Here is a 20,180-nt window from a genome sequence, read left to right as displayed (position 1 = left end):
CAGAAAACGTCCCCGTGTCTGATGGGTTTGCCGTTTCCTCGGTCTCCGCCGGGGGCTCCTGACCTTACCTCGAAGCTTTCACAGCTTGGCTGAGCACCGGAGTCTTAAGACCCGAGGCACAGCGGTTCCCCGGGTGACGGGACACGTTCAGGCCTCTGACGGGGCCATGTTCCTCTCACGTCCTGTGCGTATAGGCAGGCTTCCCTGAGGAGACAACGTTACCCAGCAGCAATGCAGGGCCACAGCAGAAGGAGCAAAGTCTGGAGCACATCCATCTCTGCTGTGGGTATTTACCCACCACATCTGAGGGGGTTCGGGGGACTGCTAGTCTAATCCCAAGCATGATGACACGGAGTTTCCATGACCAGTGAACACGGTGCGTCCCCCGACGACGACGATATGACGGAGCGAGAGCCAAAAAGATGAACGTGATAACTGTGGACGGGAAAATAACGCTGAGTCATCAAATACAGACCTTTGCATAAATTAAAGCTTCATTAACATGTTCCTTAAACCTTGTGGGCCAGTTTCTTTTTAAACAGATTAAACTGAAGCTAAAACCCTCCAGTGTGGATTGGCCTTCGGCTGTGTGCGGGAGCCAATCCACACCACGTAGTTTGCATATGTTACCTACAGATCACGTGATAGATTTTTAAAAATCTAATTTCATTGCAGTGACTTAATGTAACATTTGTGTTTACTTTACATTGCAAATGTTTGTGTTTGGGGCAAATATAAAAGTGAGAAAAAGGAAAATAAAACTATTCCTGAAGAAAGACTCTGACAATGCAGCAGAGGATATAAACACACACACACACACACACACCATACCTCTATACACACCCACACACCCACACCCCTACACACACCCATACACCCACACATACGTACCCTCACATACACCACACGCCCACACGCCTATACACACCCCTACACCAAACCACACACACCCCTACATAAACACACCCACACACACCTACAGATTAAGCAGCGTCTACCTTCTTGTGGTTTTTAAAACAATTATGAATGTCTTTCACACATTATTCCATAACAGTACATGGCCTTACCATGACAAATGCACTGTTTGTGTGCGTGTGTGCATGCGTGCATGTGCGTGAGTGTGTCCGAAGATGGCGGCAGGCCTCTGTGTGTATGTAAGCATGTGTGTGGCAACTCCTGGATTTATTTTCTTGACCCAATCCACTAGTGGAGGCCGTGCAGAAGAGGTCAAGGCTGAAGGAACGACCCCTACCTGGAATCATTATTCCGCCTCAGGGGTGAGCAATGACCTTTGACCGCCAGACGCTCTCCCGGGGGTTTCAGCGGAGCAATACAAACACAGCAAAGCAGGCTGAGCCTAACAGCTCTCGCCACGCAGGTACAAAACCAAACGAGGGAAAGCGTCTCACGTCGAATAAAGAGAGTTGGAGAGGGAGAAATGAGAAGCGATGCACGATGAAGAGGGGGAGACCGGCAAGGAAAGAGTGGTGGAGATATACAGTGGGTAAATGGTTCTGAGATTAGGATTAGGAGGCTCGTGGGGATAATCCAAAATTAGGAAACTCGTATGTCATTTTTTTGAAGAGAAGATGAACATACTCACTGTGTCATCCATCGAACATTTCCCAAAAACGCCACACTGCTATTTCTGGAATTCTAGTTCCTTCGTGTCCTTCTTCCTCTTTCCTCAGTTCCAGTCTCACCCACGCCTCTGTTACGCACTGCCTCCAACGGAGGAGGCTGACTCGACTGTGCATGTGCGTGCGCGCGCGTGTGTGTTTATAAAAACCCACTTTCTCCGGCTCCCTCTTCATTCAGCACATGCTCAGAGTTTACGCAGGAGTGACGCCAGAATATTGCTCAGCATTTAACCAGGACCAGCAGAGAGAGAGAGAGAGAGAGAGAGAGAGAGAGGGTGTTACTTTGTATGCTGTTACTTCAGTCACAGCTCACTCTCAAACTAAGCTCAGTCAGTACAGACACACACACACACACACACACACACACACACACACACACACACACACACACGTGCGCGCGCTCTTGTTCTGACACACACACTGCAGCCATGTCCATGTGGAGGGTTATCCAGACAGTGTGTCTGCTGGGTTCACTGAGTGGCATGAAGTCCCAGTCGTACGAAGAAGACTTGAAGGTGAAATTCACGCGCGCGGACTACGGCAACGAGATCGATGCAGAGCAGCAGGAGAGTGAGTACCCCCCCCCCCCCACACACACACACACCACTCACACACCCCCATTCACACGCACACGCCACACACCGCTCACACGCACCACTCACACACCCCCGTCCACACGCATACACCACACACTGTTCACTCACTCCCATTCACGCGCGCACGCCACACACACCACTCACTCACTACCATCCACACACACCGCACACACTCCCATCCACACGCACACGCCACACACCGCTCACACGCACCACTCACACACCCCCGTCCACACGCATACACCACACTGCTCACTCACTTCCATTCACACGGACACGCCACACACACCACTCACTCACTACCATCCACACACACCGCACACACTCCCATCCACACGCACACGCCACACACCGCTCACACACACACACACACGCACGTCGTTCACTCACTCCCATCCACACACACCCGCCCCCCCAACACACACACAGCCATGCTGCAGACCTTCACTTACTACATGTACTGTGACCGGCTTAAATTATGATCCGCATTTCCGTGACACGGTAACTGTAAGCTTAAATATAATATATATCCTGACCCATAACCCAGAGTGCCCAGTGCAACCTGTATCAAACTCTGCTGAACGCATGCAGACTGCTGTTAAATCAGCACTAGTAGTTCCAGCTGGAGATGTTCTGCTCTTGCATGCCAAAACGGGGTTTTGTTGTATGTAAAAATGATGCATGCGATATCTGGATGCCTCGGCAGGTTGGCAAGCTTCTGTTACACCTTGACGGGGACAGTGCAGCCCAAACAGAGAGGAGGCTTACATTAACACGCCTGAGAGAGATTCAAACAGATGCGGGCAGCATGGCGTTAGTGTGTGTGTGAAATCGTGTGTGACCCTGGCTTATTTAGCCGATACTTTCGGAATTAGGGAGAAGGCGTGTGGGAATGTGCGCGTGTTCTTGGGGGTTCTGTGTGTAGGGTACAACTGCCTGGAGTCAGGGGCACGCTAAGCCTGGGGTGGGACTGTGTGTTACCGCGGAAACAGGGAAGGGCCTTCAGCATACACTGGGCACCAAGGTCTATGGATCCTTCTTTCTCATAAAACACACCCACAGCCTCAGAACAAAAGAGACAGAGAGGCAGCAAGAAGGAAAAAGAGAGAAAGAGAGAGAGACTAGAGTTCTTTAAATTTAAACAATTCACTTCCGTCCTCTTTTAGCTGCTGCTCCCGATCTGTAACCTTTCAAACCGTAAACACGCGCTGGTTTCGCTTTACATTCCTTTAAACAGCGTTGCCTAACCACGCTTATGCTTCTCCCACTCCACCACACCAGCGGACGCGGACGAAGATGCCACGCCCCCTCCCTGCGTGAAGTCCGAGTTGGGCAAGTGGGACAAGCTCTTCACCATGCTGGAGAACTCCCAGATGAAGGAGAACATGCTCCTACAGCACTCCGACACCCTGGTGAGGGTGGAGCTCCAGGCGCTGCGCGACGACGTGCTCCGTCTGGCTGCGCAGCTCCGCGGTGCCTGCTCCGCCCCGCGGGCCGATCCGCGGCTGCTGCAGGCGGCCGAGTGGCTGCACGAGGCCGCGGCCGAGCAGCGAGCCCTGCTGGACTCTGTCGTGGCAGCCACACGGGAGCAGGCCGAGCACGCCGAGGGTCTGGCCTCCTGCTGTGGGGGTTGGCAGGGCGTGGTGGAGCAGCTCACGGCCACGCTGCAGGGGGCGGCGGCCAAGGGCCAGGACCCGAGACTAGGGACGGGGCGCCGCAGGGAAGCGGCGCACGGCTCCCTGCTGCCCGCAGGTATGTGAGAGTCCATTTTTTTCTTCTCTGCTCACGTTTCTGCTCTCGGGACGGGCGGGTCTGGGCCCAGATTAAGGCAGGCTGAGGACTGGCAGATTCACAGTGAACAGCACAACAGTGACAGGATTAGTTTGTTATGGAACTGTGAGAGTCGTTATGGCCACGTTTCTCTTGCAGAACAAAACGCCCTAAAAAAAGTTCTTAAAGTTGAAAGTTTCCTGCTCCGAGCTGTACGTGAGTTACGCGAGTTACCTCTTGCTTAAAACCAGGAGCCATGACGGCTCTAACGACTGAAAGCATGAAAGCGCCACACAAACACTGGAGCGCTCACACTGGCGCTCACCAACCGCCTTACAGGTCTACCGAGCAGCTTCAGAGTCTGTAATGCTGAACGTAATGCGTTCCCATTGGGCCCGATTCCGGGTCCCTTGTCTGTCCAGTGAGCCAGATGCTGTTATTGGCCAGAATCGTTTGGAAACCAGGGAATCCGCACGTGGCCATGTGAAGCGCCTCATCCGGCCCAGAAACGGCAGGACAAATGAGAAGCAGAAGGTGGCCTGGTTGTGTGTAGCCCCGCTGGGCAACCACACCAAAGCGCGCGGTTGAAGGGAGGGAGGGGCGTGAGGCCCATGCCCAGAGGGGGTGGGGGTTGGAGGGGTTTCAGGGGGGTTTGTTCACATCTTGCTGTAGAGACAACTGCGAGATGTAAATTCACCACTGCAAGCATGCAAATGCGCACACACACGCACGCACACACACACACACGCGCACGCACGCGCACACGCACACACACGATGATCCAGTTCCTTCTTTCAGTCCTTCTGTAACCAAACTGCCTACAAACGCGCAGTCAAGCACGAAGACACGCACATAAACACACACACACACACACACACACACACTCAGTAAAGATATTTACACTAGGCTGCAGTCATTTCTGCCTAAACAAACGATGTAATGAAACTGGAGTTCTAACCAGGCCAAAAAGCTGCCTCTCTGCTCTCAGTAAAGAGACCTCAGTCAGACATCCCACGAGCACCAGGAGACAAGACCTTCCCTCTGTCTCCTGGACGACGGCCATGATGACCTGCTGTTTATGGGATAAAAATCGTTACTCTAGTGGCTGACTTACACCATCTGAGGAGGGAGGATTCATGGCCATTTACATCAGAGCTCGACCCTCTGGAGGAGTGGATTGCTGGACTCCGCTCGCTCGGGGCCATCTGTCACGGGCGCTTAGATACACGTACTTTGTCACATCAGTAGTTTTGCCAGCGAAAAGGTCTTTAATATAAAAGCCTGAATCACGGCAAGGTGATTTTTACAGTTCGGGTAAACAGCATGTCCTGTTACTGCCACCTATGAGAACCACGCCTGGGTGTATTAAACTTCCAATTAGTAGGATTTTTCCAGTAAATGCTACACTGTTACTGTCGAAACGACATGACCCTTTAAAACGTCCAACCTTTAAAACGTCCAACGTGGTGTTCTTCTCTGCCTCCCCACACAGGTTGCGAAATGTCACTCTTCTTCCCCATGCGCTCAATGGGCAGCTATGCTGAGGTCACCCCCCAGGGGTCCCTGCAGACGGACGCCCTGACCGTGTGCATGTGGGTCAAACCCACGCAGGTGCTGGACAAGGCCGTCCTCTTCTCCTATGGCACCAAGGGGAACCCGCTGGAACTGCAGCTGCTGCTGAAGGGGCAGAGTGCCATGTTCACGGTCGGGGGCGAGGCCCACCTGGTGGAGGCCCATGGTGCAGTGCAGGAGGGCGAGTGGGCGCACCTGTGCGCGACATGGGACTCGGAGCACGGCATGGCCGCGCTGTGGGTGGACGGGCGCGAGGCGGTGCGCGCGCCCGCAGTGGCAGAGAGCCACCAGCTGCTGGGGGGCGGGGCCCTGCTCCTTGGCCAAGAGTATGGCTGCCAGGGCAGGCTCCGATTCGCCTACCGCGACGTGTCCGACGCCGAGCTGCCGTTTGTGGGGAAGATGACCGGCGTGAACATGTGGGACCACGTGCTCGAAGGCGACGAGATCTCCCAGCAGGCACAGCAGGACGGGAAGGCCTGCGGCGCCCGCGGCAACCTGGTGGCTTGGGGCGTGTCTCAGATCACGAGGAACGGGGACGCCAAGTTGGTCTTCTAACTGACTCTGCTGTTCAAAAACCCTTACACCAAATCCCTCAGATCCCTACAAGACAGCATGCCTCGTCGGCCCACAACACCACAACCCCTCTGCAGCACACGCTACCGCGCTCCAGATCCACGGAGCCGGCTCCCGCATGGCACAAAAGCTTCCCGTTTACGCTTCCAGGGAATCGGGCCTTAGGAACACTAACGGAACCGCAAGAACCAGAGAGGAGAGCAAAGAAGGAGAGACAGGAAGAGTGCACTTTCCAGCGGGGAAGTTCGGGGCTGGACCGTGTTCGAGCCATTCAGCATGCAGCTGCAGATGAGACAGTCCGCCACCCTTTCAAAACGGTATTTTCTAAAACACATGCTGTCTTTTTCAAACTCTGATTCTGTTTATCACTGTGTTTACATTTGGATCTGACAAGCTTAATGTCACGTAATCGATCCTCTGTGTTCTGTTTTGTTATATACCAGGCGGTGGTTGGCTTTGAGATAATAATGCTATTAAAGTCCTTCGCCCTTATATGGCCACCGTCTATTTTAACACAAAGACATCACTACATTTTGATAATGAAATTGTGTAAAATGTTTACAAAGTCTCTAGGGACTTTACATTTGTTTCTGTTAATGTGACGAAATGTACTATACTGTAAATTGCTTTTTATGTTAAGAGGTTGAAATGAACGTATATTGTATATAGATTTTTTTTTCTATTACTGAAGGTTTGAAAAGGTGAAATTTAATAAAGAAATATTAAACACAGTACACCTGTCTCTGGTGAGTGTTTCTTTACACAGTACATCTGTAGTGGTACCACTCTAATATCCTATGTAGTTATGCCAGTCCATCCACTTTACATCAGCTGTAACAGCACTTACAATGACATTGTGCTACCAGGTGATGGCGCCAGAGCTGATCTCGGAGAAGGTTGGGTGGAGAACTGGCCCACTGGGACATCTGCACCGAGCTGGAGCTCGCCTCGAGCATGCCCGGAGGCACCTCCCGGGGTCTAGGTGACACGGAGCCACTTGAACTTTTGAAAGCGGCAGCAGACGGCACGCGGGTGCTGGCGTGATTCAGTGCTTGGTTTAATGGGGGATAATCTCCATAATCACGCGGGCGTCGCTCGCGTTTTGCTTGCGGCTGGCTTTCTGGTGCCACTGCAGATGGACCTCGCAGTTGAGGTTTTTAACCATATTAGCACCACCCTTACGCTGCCTTATTTGACGCAAAACCTCCCCATGTGGCCTGACCCGGGCTCTGTGACATCAGCCCCTCCCTGCTCTGCAGGGGGAGGGGTCAGAGGTCACAAATTTCCCCGTGTTTCTGGGGGGGAGCCAGGACCAGCCAGTGTTACTGAGAGAGAGAAGGAGGAAACAGGGCACATGGCACACCGCACGTCCCGGCAGCCAGTCAGCACGAGGCATGAGGCATCCACCGCTGCATGCTAATAATCCTATTGGCCAGGCCTCCAAAGTGGCCCCTCTCCATTAATGGAAGGCATACGCTGGGCCCTTACCTGTCTTGGCTGTAATGAACGTACTCCGCGGCAATTCAGGCCAGATGAGACTAATGAGGGCTTCCTAATGCCATTCTACTGGGATGAATAACAACAACAACAATACACGCCCAAGAGCTGGACGTATCTCTACCTACAGGGTGTGAACCGGCTGCATCTCGACCCAGTTTAATTGAAGACTGGTCTTCAGTCTATGCTTCAAGGTGCTGGCAGAAAGACACATAGGTGGATAGAGAGATGGAGAGAACCTTATAAAAGATAAAAGGAAGAAGATGGAGTGAAGATGAAGAGTGATGGAGAGAGGGGAGAAAGAGAGAGAAAGATGGAAGGAGTGAGAGAAACGGAGGGGCAGAGTAAATGTTGCTGGTGCGAGAACAGGGGGGGGGGGGGGTTCCCATCCCAATGTTGATCAGAGGTCGCCACGAATATTTCACAACCGGTCGTTGTGCAAGCCGTTTTTGGCCGGGTTTGGTCATTGGCCGAGGGCCAAGTGGGCAGTTAATAAGCTATTTAGGCTGCTGAGCATGAATTGGAGCTGGAGCAGTACAGCCAGGTGACCAGGACTACCTGACTCTGGCACCCTTCCCAAAGATACGTAGATGATCTGTAACCTTGGCTTAAAAAAAAAAAAAAAAAAAAAAAGGTTACAGGCCAATTCCCCCCCGGTGCAGCATGGCTAGCTTGCTAGGGGCTCATTTGCTAAACAAACAAATGCCTGTGGTCCATGGTGCCTGTTTTCATTCCAGGGTGGAGAAAGCGGTGAAGGGGGGGGGGGGGGGGTGGAGGTGTGGGGGGGGGGGGGCTGTATGGGGAACGAGGACTTTCTCTCTAACAACCCTCGTTCACCTCGTATGGGAACGCATTTCTGCTGTGATCCTGAAGCGCCACGGAGGGAAGAATGCCGGCAGGAGTCCCGCTCTGTCCCTGAGAAGCGTCCCGCGCAGGCAAACTGCCCGTCAGTCCAGGCCCCTAATGAGGCCCACTAATGGCCTTTCTCTGGCCAGCCCTTAAGACGGGATAATTGCCTTCGGGATACCTCAGCACTAAACCACTTCTTTCAGACAAGACAGGCATTGTTTTTTAGGATGCACTAGGCCAGAAGGCAGGAATATTGGGAACGCTCTCAGCACAGCAGGAGGAGGCATCCCAAAGCATTCCGGTCTTCCGTTTATCTGCATTTGCTCACACCTGGACATGTGGTAACAATTCCTGTGGTTTCTTAAGCAACCAGACAGATACTTTAGTATTCACTTCTCTAACAGGAAGCCTAACCGTACACTGACGTACATTGTTCCTGTTAGAACAGACTCCCCACAGCACTGTTTAGATGCAAATAAGGTTTAATGACAAATACCTCTCTGCATAAAGATTGTGAATGTGAATCACAAACTTGTTTAAGAGAATGTATTACTTTCACACATATTTGCTTGTAACTTTGCCAGATGTAAAAAAAATATTTTGCAAAAACAAACCCAGGTGATATTACCAATCCGGTGAACAAATGAAGGTTTAATCATAAGAACAGCTGTCTGCTCATGATCATCAACATGGAGTGTGACGTCGCCGAGTGACTGCAAGCGTCTGAAAACCAGCTCATGTAATCCTGAGTACCCGAGGAGCTGTGAGCTGCACGGTCCGTTTTCATTGGTCAGGGCGGCGCACGCAGACCACATCTTCCTCCTGATGAAGCAGTTCCCTCCAGTGAAGTAGACAATTATCTCACCGGAGAAACGTCCACGTGTTCGTGTGTTTAAACGGCTGAGAGTCTGTGCAGAGTCACGGGCTGCTGGGTCATGACCTTCTGCGTATTAAAGCTGGTCCAAACGCACCCAAAGAGAGAACAATGGGTTGAATAAACCCCAGGCAGCTGGGTTAGCTGTCTACCAGGGCCGTTTAACAGTGGGGACCTGAGACTGGTGCAACCTCCACCTGTGGCTGTAATGGGTTGCGGCCATCGAAACCAAACAGTCATCTGTCTTCGTGTTTGAGAAGTGCTTTCAGAGAACGCTTCGTTAACTGCCACGAAAACAGCAAAAGGACCAGATGAGGAAAAGCACTGAGTCAGCGGGGAAAGACGCTGGTGAAAACAAGCCAAAAAAGTGCTGAGTCAGGAGCGAAGACATTCCCTTCACCTGATCTGCTGAGGAACGCAGCCTAAAGCGCCCGTGTCGTAAAAGGAAGCGGCATGGCCTTTCCACGCATTTCTCTGTACCCGGACATCCGTATTGCCCCACGTTATTAACGACGGCATGGTGAGAATGGAGCTTAGTGTATTCTGCACTAGTGAACGTTCCCTCGAAAGCGTTCAGGAGCTCTGTGGGTGAGCTCACGTGACAAACCCCTCCCACCCACCGCTGGGACCCTGGGGCTCCTCCTCCTTACCTCCCAGCACGCTCAGGGCGATGGCTTCGGTGTGCTCGATGAGCAGCTCGGCCTTGGCGATGGCGGCCAGCGACAGGTAGCTGGACATGTTCCGGCTGAGTTCGCGGTTGCCACGCTGGAGGAAGCGCACGGCAACGGGCACGGCCAGCGCCATGACAGGAGCCCGGCTGTAGTTCTGCGGAGAGAGCAGGGGGAGACGCGGAGGGGCGGACGGTCAGTAGGGAGCAGGGAACCAGGAGCTTCTGTTCTGGGTTCTCCGTCTAGGAGAGAGAGACTCCGCTAAGGTGTTCCCCACAGAGCTTTACACTTCATTCAGTTCAACACTAAACTGTGAAGTGCATTTATTTGGGCAAAATCTAGTCTTCTAGTAACACTGACTCCTGAGTCCTGAATCTGAATAGGTCAGAAATTACAAACACACCACTGTCTTTGTGATGTAATTACGTGGACAGGTATTTTTATTGTTTCTAACCAGCTGTTGCAAGAATATGCAAGAATAGTTTGAATAATTTTAAACAGCAGGACAAGGGATTTGTGGGATTAGCCATTTTATTCAGCCAAACTAACACGAATGGACCCGAATGAGTTTGTTTTGACAAACTGGCATCCCAAAATGTTCATTAAATACAATGCAGGGGTAGCAAACTGGCAGTGCTGAGTGGTGATGTCTCACTTTCCACAAATGCTTGTAGATTTGCACTGGTTTGCTGCAAGTGACATGACAATAAAACCAGTAACCAAAAAACATAGACCAAGGTCTATAGTCAGAACGCTATGTGAAGTACTCTGTCGCCCCCTAGAGCACACTGGGAAGGTGAGGGGTAAATTTATCTGAACACTGACTTTTGAACAAGAATGTATTTGTGTGTGTCAAAAAGTACTTGTGACATGAGATCTATGGCTTCTTAACCATTTTTGATTTTATTTAGTTTTTCAAACAAAGTGTAACTGGTTGTCACATCTGATACACTTCTTCAGCTGATATTACACAAATCCCTGCATATGGGTGTGATGTGCTTTATGAGTGTTGCCCATATAAGTGAACTCTGTGCTGGAAACATGGCTGGTACTGTCTCATAAGCCTGGACCACGATCCACTCTGTTATTGAGGCACATTTTAGATGATCATTTTAGAGTAATCACGACAGAATGATGATCTCATTCCTGCACAGTAGATAGTGGACTAGTAAAATGTCCAATTGTAAATGAAGACGTGTCTCTGTTGTCTCATGGCATAAAAGCCACTGACGGTGACTATGTCCTTGAACATCTTAACCCTAAACCTAAACCTAACCCTTACCCTAACCCATACCCTAACCTATACCCTAACCCATACCCTAACTCTTACCCTAACCCTAACCCTTACCCAAAGCATAATCCTAACCCTTACCCATACCCTAAACCTAAACATTACCCTAACCCTAATCCTAACCCTGACCCTTACCCTATACCTAATCCTAACCCTTATCCTAGCCATTACCCTAATCCTAACCTTAATCCTAACCCTAATACTAACACTAACCCTAACCCTTACACTAACCCTAACCCTAAACCCAAACCATACACTAACCTGAATCCTTACACTAACCCTAAACCTAACCTGGACAGTACCAGAAGCGCTGTCAAAGACGAAACATGCTGGTGCTAGTAGCACGTCTCAGCAGTGTCGGATCTGATTATATTCAGGCGGGAGTTCACCTTGGGCTACGGTACCTCATTACCGTCACGCGTTAAACGCGTCCTAAAGGCAGCCTGCAGCGAGTCGACAGCAGTAGCAAAAGCAGGGTGACAGGTGTGTGTGTGTGTGTGGGGGTGTGTGAGGTGGAGAGAGGTGAGCTGACAGGTGTGAGGGTGTGTGTGTGTGGGGGTGTGTGAGGTGGAGAGAGGTGAGCTGACAGGTGTGAGGGTGTGTGTGTGTGGGGGTGTGTGAGGTGGAGAGAGGTGAGCTGACAGGTGTGAGGGTGTGTGTGTGTGGGGGTGTGTGAGGTGGAGAGAGGTGAGCTGACAGGTGTGAGGGTGTGTGTGTGGGGGGGTGTGTGAGGTGGAGAGAGGTGAGCTGACAGGTGTGAGGGTGTGTGTGTGTGGGGGTGTGTGAGGTGGAGAGAGGTGAGCTGACAGGTGTGAGGGTGTGTGTGTGTGGGGGTGTGTGAGGTGGAGAGAGGTGAGCTGACAGGTGTGAGGGTGTGCAGCTGAGACAGCTAAACAAATACAGGTAGTGAATATGAAACGACAAAACGACTAGATACATACATAGTGCAATCTTTTGCGTGTGTGCACATGCTAATCAGTGGTGTTTATATACACCGACCTGAAGGATGCAGCTGGTGATGTCGGAGGCGATCTTGGCGTGGGGCGTGTCCTCGTCTTTGCCCTGTGGTTGCAGGTTATGCTCCAGGCACGACTCCCACAGGGCCACAAGGGCAGCGCCGTGCCTCTCAATCGAGCCTGTCTCTCGGATCGCCGTGGTGATGCGCGTGATGCAGATCTCCACCACTGCCTGGTCATTGCTATTGGTCAGGTAGTCCTGCAGCCAGCCAATCGTAGGCGAGCAAGATCGTCATAGAGTGAAAGAGGGCAGGTGTGGTAGTCAGCTGTGTGCTGCTTGGTTTCGGTCGCGTCCTGTTTAAGGACATCAAAGAGCTACAACTGGACTACATGCTGCCCCACCGTAATGTCATGCGGAGAGGTGGAGGAGGAATTCACTTTACTAGCTGTGGAGTTTTATGTCCAAGAGACAGAAGGGAATTAATGTGGACGTGAAAAGGTGACCATAGAAAAAGAGAGACAGAGACAGAGGGAGAGAGAGAGACAGAGGGAGAGGGGGAGAGAGAGAGAGAGACAGCGAGGGAGAGAGGGGGAGAAAGAGACAGAGGGAGAGAGAGAGACAGAGAGAGAGGGAGAGACAGACAGAGGGGGAGAGAGAGAAAGAGACAGAGAGACAGAGGGAGAGGGGGAGAGAGAGAGAGAGAGAGAGACAGCGAGGGAGAGAGGGGGAGAAAGAGACAGAGGGAGAGAGAGAGAGACAGAGAGAGAGGGAGAGACAGAGAGAGAGGGAGAGACAGACAGAGGGGGAGAGAGAGAAAGAGACAGAGAGACAGAGGGAGAGGGGGAGAGAGAGAGAGAGACAGCGAGGGAGAGAAAGAGACAGAGGGAGAGAAAGAGAGACAGAGAGAGAGGGAGAGAGACAGAGGGGGAGAGAGAGAAAGAGACAGAGACAGAGGGAGAGGGGGAGAGACAGAGGGGGAGAGAGAAAGAGACAGAGAGACAGCGAGGGAGAGAGGGGGAGAAAGAGACAGAGGGAGAGAGAGAGAGACAGAGAGAGAGGGAGAGACAGACAGAGGGGGAGAGAGAGAAAGAGACAGAGAGACAGAGGGAGAGGGGGAGAGAGAGAGAGAGACAGCGAGGGAGAGAAAGAGACAGAGGGAGAGAAAGAGAGACAGAGAGAGAGGGAGAGAGACAGAGGGGGAGAGAGAGAAAGAGACAGAGACAGAGGGAGAGGGGGAGAGAGAGAGAGACAGCGAGGGAGAGAGGGGGAGAAAGAGACAGAGGGAGAGAGAGAGAGACAGAGAGAGAGGGAGAGACAGACAGAGGGGGAGAGAGAGAAAGAGACAGAGGGAGAGGGAGAGGGGGAGAGAGAGAGAGAGACAGCGAGGGAGAGAGGGGGAGAAAGAGACAGAGGGAGAGAGAGAGACAGAGAGAGAGGGAGAGACAGACAGAGGGGGAGAGAGAGAAAGAGACAGAGAGACAGAGGGAGAGGGGGAGAGAGAGAGAGAGAGAGAGACAGCGAGGGAGAGAGGGGGAGAAAGAGACAGAGGGAGAGAGAAAGACAGAGGGGGGGAGAGCGAGACAGAGAGAGAGAGAGAGAGAGAGAGACAGAAAGATGTTTCTGTTTTTATTCAGAAGCATTATCCCTCAGAATATTCCCATTAGGCACTAAAAATGCCAAAATGTCCCAGAACAAAAGCTGCTAGCAGAAATGAAATTCTGCTCAGGCATGACTGGTCCAGATTTCTCACTATGCTCAGGAAGACAAACGACAATGTTTATTAATGCAGTTATACCTTACAATGCGTTATAAGCATCTGTACATAACCCCGTGACTACGAGTATTGGTGTAGCCATGTGTCACGGTAGGACAGGCGTTGCCTTTATCCAGCCAAACGGAAGTGATTCTCTCAGCGAAATGATTTATTATGTAGGAGAATATCACATGAGTAACTTGTCATAACATGTTAATAGTCAGTGGAAAAGAAACCAAGAGCAAAGATAAGGCCTGACTGGCTGGACTCACCGAAGCCACCAGACGTCGCAGTGCAGCAACACAAGCAAGTGTGTGTGTGCGCTATACACACATCCCACAGTGTGATCCTTAACTCACAAAAGCCTTTACCCATATCTCCAAAAACTGACCTGAAGGTTGCGGCACTTTCTGAAAGGAGATTCAAGAACCTCCTTGATATTTCCCTTTACTGCATCCTTAAAGGTTTAAAAAGTATTCTTAAAATTTTAACGAATTCTTAAAGTTCCTTAAAACTCATCCGAGCTAAGCGACCATATCCAGAGGCAGCAGTAGCAGGCTCATCCGCACTCACCGGAGAGCAGCAGATGCTCCTGATCTCACCCAGCACCTCGGACAGACAGTACTCGATCTCACTGTCGTCCAGTGAGAAGAGGTCCCCCGCCCGGGACAGGTCCCTTCGGCCCAGAACGAGCCCGAAGAGCTGGTGCATGCTGGGATGCGGTCACGCCCGGCAGGGCCACCCACTGTGCTGTGCGTCGCCACAGCGACCTGACATGACTCCGGAAGGCTGTGGAGAGTGTGTGCCGACACTGCCAAAAGAGAGAACCCGAGAGAGGGAGAGAGAGAGAGAGAGAGAGAGAGAAAAGACACACACAGACAAACCAGAAAGAAAGGTAGAGAAACTGCATAAAGACCTGTAATAATCAAACTAAAAGCTAATGATTCAATTATGGCATTATGTTCAATTATGAAGTGACAAAACTATAATCTGTCTGAGATGAGAAGTGCAGGCTTACGTGAATAGTAGCTTGAACGTTTAACATTGGAAAGTCTAGCAAAATGTTCTGTGATAGCAGAGTAAAATGTTCTGACTTCCTGGGAACAACCCTCCGTGTCCCCTGTATACACTTTTACCTCTCTCTCTAACACACACACACACACACACACACACACACACACACACACACACACACACACACACACTTCATCTTCCATCCATGAGCTGATCTCTCTGGACTCATTAGACTCAGACATCCCCTGCACCACGGCTGAGCTCATCTGAGCTAATGACCCGTCATACTGCACAATGCATTGGTACTACGATGCTGATCTTAGTGATACTGACAGAGCTTCATCATGCAACACCCTAAACCTAACCCTAACACTAACCCTAACCCTTGCACTTACCCTAAACCTAACCCTAACACTAACCCTTACACTAACCCTAACCCTAACCCTTACACTAACCCTAAACCTAACCCTAACACTTACACTAACCCTTACACTAACCCTAACCCTTACACTTACACTAACCCTTACACTTACACTAACCCTAAACCTAACCCTAACACTAACCCTTACACTTACACTAACCCTAACACTAACCCTTACACTAACCCTAACACTAACCCTTACACTTACACTAACCCTTACACTAACCCTAACCCTTACACTAACACTAACTCTTACACTAACCCGAACCCTTACACTATCCCTTACCCTCACACTAACCCCTAACTCTTTCTATCTTGACCAGTCTTAGCATTCTATGGGTATTCTAATAAGTTACAGCAGTCTGATAAGTTACAACATAAATCATTAAGGCTAAATGAATATGGGCAAATTCAAGGTTCATCAAGGATTCTGGGGTGGGTTATAATATATTACAAAGCATACTGCATTCAAAACATGTGATAATACAAGAATACATGAAAATATCATTAATGGAATCATAGATGTTTTGTCTATGTAGTGCAGGCCCATGGAGCAATGAAGACTGACACTTGATTAAGGGTAATTATTATTGTTATCCTCAATAATATGAACAGAACTTGATATGAAAACGGCGTTGTTGATATAATTGTTGTATTAACATAGTCTCATAAGACCTTAGAACAAAACATAGACTGGAGATGTCTCTCGTTCGCAAGCCCTTTTCTGAGTGTCATTGGGGACCATCCCGAAAGAGCCCACGCACTTTCCCATAACACCTTTGGGAAATGTGACCGGGGTCACAGACCTGCCCAATGGGAAGCCGGAGCAAGCCAGGCAGCCAATGGGGCGAGGCCCCGGGCTTAACGTCCTGCCCGCGTGCACCACGGCAACACATTGCTAGGATACCAGGGCAGGAATGCCCTCCGGCCTGTTGGAGAGGGGAGTATGTGAGCAGAGTGCGTAGTCAGTGGCGTCGGAGTTATCTGGGAGATCAAAGCAGGTCGACAGAGAGGGGTCTGGATCAGCTCTCTGTGCGCAACACTCCGTTTCACTCGCTCTGTGCAACACTCTGTTACACTCTCTTTGCGCAACACTCCCTGTTTCACTCTCTTTGCGCAACACTCCGTTTCACTCTCTTTGCGCAACACTCCGTTTCACTCTTTGCGTAACACTCCCTGTTTCACTCTCTTTGGATAACACTCCCCGTTTCATTCATTGCTGTGCTGTTACAAACAGGCACATGTGTATAACCACACACACACACACACACAAACACAGACCCTGTACAAAAATTGCAAGTCTTACAGACATGTAGGCATACACACACAGTTCTTGACTGGCTGTGTTCTTGACTGTGTTCCGTGTTCTTCACTGTGTTCCGTGTTCTTCACTGTTCTTAACTGTGTTCCGTGTCCTTTTGAGGGAAATAAAAAACAAAACAAAACAGTGCCACTGGACTTAGGCACTTCAACAATCGTCTCGTTACAATTAATCACCAGGTTACAGTTCACCGATTTCAGGAATGCAGCACGCACACACACACAGAGAATGTGTTCTGCACACGGGCTCTCTGGCTGGTTCGGGCAAATACTTAACCAAGTGAACCTATTCCACACTGCCAGCAAAGCCCGGAGTGAGAGTGTATGAGAGAGAGAGAGAGAGAGAGAGAGAGAGAGAATAACACTAGGTCTTTTGTGTAACCTTTCCCCTCTCATACCTCTGTAATAGGCACCTGTTGAACACAGTCCAAGTCATGGAGACAGGTAGGCAGGCTTGGGGATGTGAATCACCCCTTAAACCACACACACACACACAGACACTAGTCACAACACAGTGTCTGGGAGTTGAAAGTGGGATTCCCTCCAGACTGGCTTTCATGCATGCAATCAAAGAGCGTCTTTGTGTCGCTAAAGGGGGGGGGGGGGGGGGGGGGGTTGTCCACACACCGCATTCACTCACACAAGGCCTTACCATAACAATCGGCCCCTAACATTACGCAGGCCTGCCTACGCAGCCAGACAAACATCCGGCCAGCCACAACTCTCACAGATCCACTTCAGTTCACAAAACTGACCTGCACATTTCAGTCTTACATTCCCTGTGCGCTTTTCCCAAGGGGCCTTTCAAATAGCCGTAGGAATTCATCTCATGAGCGGAGTTTACCTTCCGACCCAGTTGAGCTCTGATGTCACTACTGTCTGTCGTGAAGGACACCGGTTACTAGCTGCAAACGAATTCAACGAACGGACATGAAATCATTCTTCAGATCTATGCAATTCAACACAGTGAGCCTTCTGGGCTAATGGAATTAACGCATACACTATACATGAATGTGTGTGTGTGTGTGTGTGTGTGTGTGTGTGTGCTATACTTAGAGATAATCAAAGCCCTCAGTATTGGAACTGTCCACTAGTTGGAATCATGGCTAATATTCCCCCATCCAACACTCACAAGTCTTTACGTACAGCACCTGCAATCAGTTAAAAATAAAAGACTGATTAACTGACGTGAAGCGAGTCGAACAGTGACATAACCATGCCGTAACGATTACGCACGGGGTCCTGGAAACAGAGGAAGGCCGGTTTCACATGTAAAAACGAAGCTAAGGCAAAGTACTGGAGTCACAACAATATGACAAGGTGGCATATTTTGTTCCCGGGCGTCGGGTGCATCGCATGCCCCCCGACTCGCGTGTTGCATTATTTATGGGATGCAGTACTGAGGTCTCCGCGGCAGACCAGAGGACACACGACAGCAGCCACAAAGGGCAGGCAGCAACCCAGGCTCCTGCACGGTCATACGCGAGCGCGAGCACACGCACACCTACACCTACACAGGATGTCCACGCAAACACACCCACACAAGCGGAGGTTAGAAAGGTTGTAACAGAAACGCAAGTTTCTAAACAGTAACATTTAAAGTGAGCATGCATGCACGCAAAGACACAGACGCGCTCTTTCCTTCGACACACGCCGCTCTCAGTCGCCTAACCCACGACGCAGGAAGCGCGTGCAGGCTTACGCCGCGCTTACCACGCGCGCGCTTCTAGGGTTTCGTGTCACGCGCTTTGGAAGGCGCGTGCAACCGACCGCAAGCGGAACTCAAGATCAACATTTTTGTCCTCAGACTGTGATGTCCCATATGGCGGCACAGTCATATAGGACTTTCCTACAATAAAAAAAAAAATTAAAACTTGAGATGTTTTCTCTCACTAGAGGTAAAAAGCAAAAGTAATAATATTATCAGAAGATCAAAACCAAAAAGAAAATGTAAAAGCAAATTCCTACTATCATTACTGTTGACACGTGTTCGTTATTAAACATGAACTAAGATATACTGCCCTCGCGCTCAGGGGTTTAATGGCTGCAAAAAATGATCAAAACAAACTTCGTCTTTTTATAAATAAAAGCGGGCATAGAGGCTTCACACCTGCAGGTGTTGTAGGTATCGTGGCAGCAGGGACAGTATCGATGGTTAGTGCAACATTTAGGACAGTAATCAGCAAGTTTGCAGTACAGAAATAAAACGAAGAACCACGTTAAACTGCGTGGATGGCTAGTATCACAGTTCATGCGTCTGTCTGTCTGTTTTGGCGTCAATTTACACCAAGGCGAGCACGCACTAATGTCACAAGAAAGCACGCTTCGTTTGAAACGATGCATCTCCACACACTGCTGAAGACTCGCGGATAAGTGAGTCCCATCACTGCCGGTACGAAGTGTGAGACGATCACGCGAATTGTACAGGCTGGCGCATCATTCGCGGAATCGGTTCCGTTAAGATGTCCGTCAAGGTCACTCACCCCTGCACGTTTGGCTGGATCCGCGTGTGAAGCGCCGAGTAGAAAGAGGGTGAAATTTGTCTTTTCACAGCCGCCAAAAAAACCCGATACCGCTTAGACGTTTCAACTTCTCCCTCAGGAGTTGTAGCTTCCACTGTTACGAGCTGGACTCAGCGCGCCACCTTGTGTCAGGTGCGAATATTCGCTCTTAGCAACAGGTGCTTTCTTTTTTTTTTTTCTTTTTTTTTCTTTTTTTGCGAGGTCGCCCGTCAGATTGTGTTGTTTACAAGAGCGGCGATATGGTGGCAAACGAAAAGCCCCACCCACGGCCTTGATGTGGAGTCACACAGCTTTGTTTTAAACTTCCGGTAGTCCTACATCGAAACCTATACAAAATCAAGCCTACATCCCTTGACAAAAAAATTAGCAATGAACCATAAAATTACATAAAATTAATAACAAACCTAAATTAATAATAAACATAAAATTAATTATATAAATCAAATACCAAAATGAATCAATTTGCCTGCTTGTTCTGTTTATTGTTGCCTTTTAAAATCTGCTTTGTCGGCTGTCTTTCACTGAGTAATGCAATGTCCGTCATATGAAACCTTTTTCCTGCGCAGTACCGTCATTAGTACATCATCTGCAGGTATTTAGAAAGCAGATAGAAACTTGCGCACATAAGCATTTAATACTAAAATCAATTATAAGCTACTGTTGATAGTTGTGCTGTCTATATTGTATGTACAGCTTCTAATGGGTGATTCAAGACGGGCTCCACCTGTTCCTTAGCCGCAGTTCCAAAACATGCCAACAGGTGGCAGCAATGGTGCGATTATATAAATTAGCCAGGTACATTTCACGGGGCTGTGACACGGAGATGTAGTCATTTGAAAATGGAAATTAGATCGTCAAAAAAA

The 20,180-nt window shown here is 49.9% G+C and overlaps 2 protein-coding genes across 14 annotated transcripts in view; one reads left to right on the top strand and one right to left on the bottom strand.

The window, feature by feature from the left end:
• veph1 (ventricular zone expressed PH domain-containing 1) overlaps nt 1–19,535 on the bottom strand; it is a 62,684-nt gene extending 43,149 nt beyond the window's left edge. For 6 of the 13 annotated variants that reach the window (XR_004775869.2, XR_014124200.1, XM_035525140.2 and 3 more), the window contains exons 1-4: nt 19,279–19,534; nt 14,614–14,851; nt 12,330–12,545; nt 10,022–10,196 (exon numbers count right to left, since the gene is read on the bottom strand). Coding sequence is in view for 8 of the 13 variants with exons in the window: in XM_035525140.2 (XP_035381033.1) it covers nt 10,022–10,196; nt 12,330–12,545; nt 14,614–14,751 (529 nt within the window). In the remaining 5 variants the exon portion in view is untranslated. Of the gene's footprint in view, nt 1–10,021; nt 10,197–12,329; nt 12,546–14,613; nt 14,852–16,781; nt 17,304–19,278 lie in introns of those variants that run through there. The other 7 variants (XR_014124199.1, XM_081716081.1, XM_081716082.1 and 4 more) reach the window with 4 other exon arrangements.
• ptx3a (pentraxin 3, long a) lies at nt 1,683–6,885 on the top strand. Its single transcript, XM_081716086.1, has 3 exons — nt 1,683–2,210; nt 3,518–3,988; nt 5,499–6,885. The coding sequence occupies exons 1-3, from the start codon at nt 1,928–1,930 to the stop codon at nt 6,131–6,133; spliced, it is 1,389 nt and encodes a 462-aa protein (XP_081572212.1). The 5' UTR covers nt 1,683–1,927; the 3' UTR covers nt 6,134–6,885.
• Nucleotides 19,536–20,180: the final 645 nt, after the last annotated feature.

The sequence above is a fragment of the Electrophorus electricus genome, chromosome 6 (genome assembly GCF_041902795.1).
Source record: "Electrophorus electricus isolate QZ-2024a chromosome 6, ASM4190279v1, whole genome shotgun sequence".
In the NCBI taxonomy this organism is placed as follows: Eukaryota; Metazoa; Chordata; class Actinopteri; order Gymnotiformes; family Gymnotidae; genus Electrophorus; species Electrophorus electricus.
Note: the sequence above shows the minus strand (reverse complement) of the source record. Positions and strands in the feature narration are given on the sequence as shown.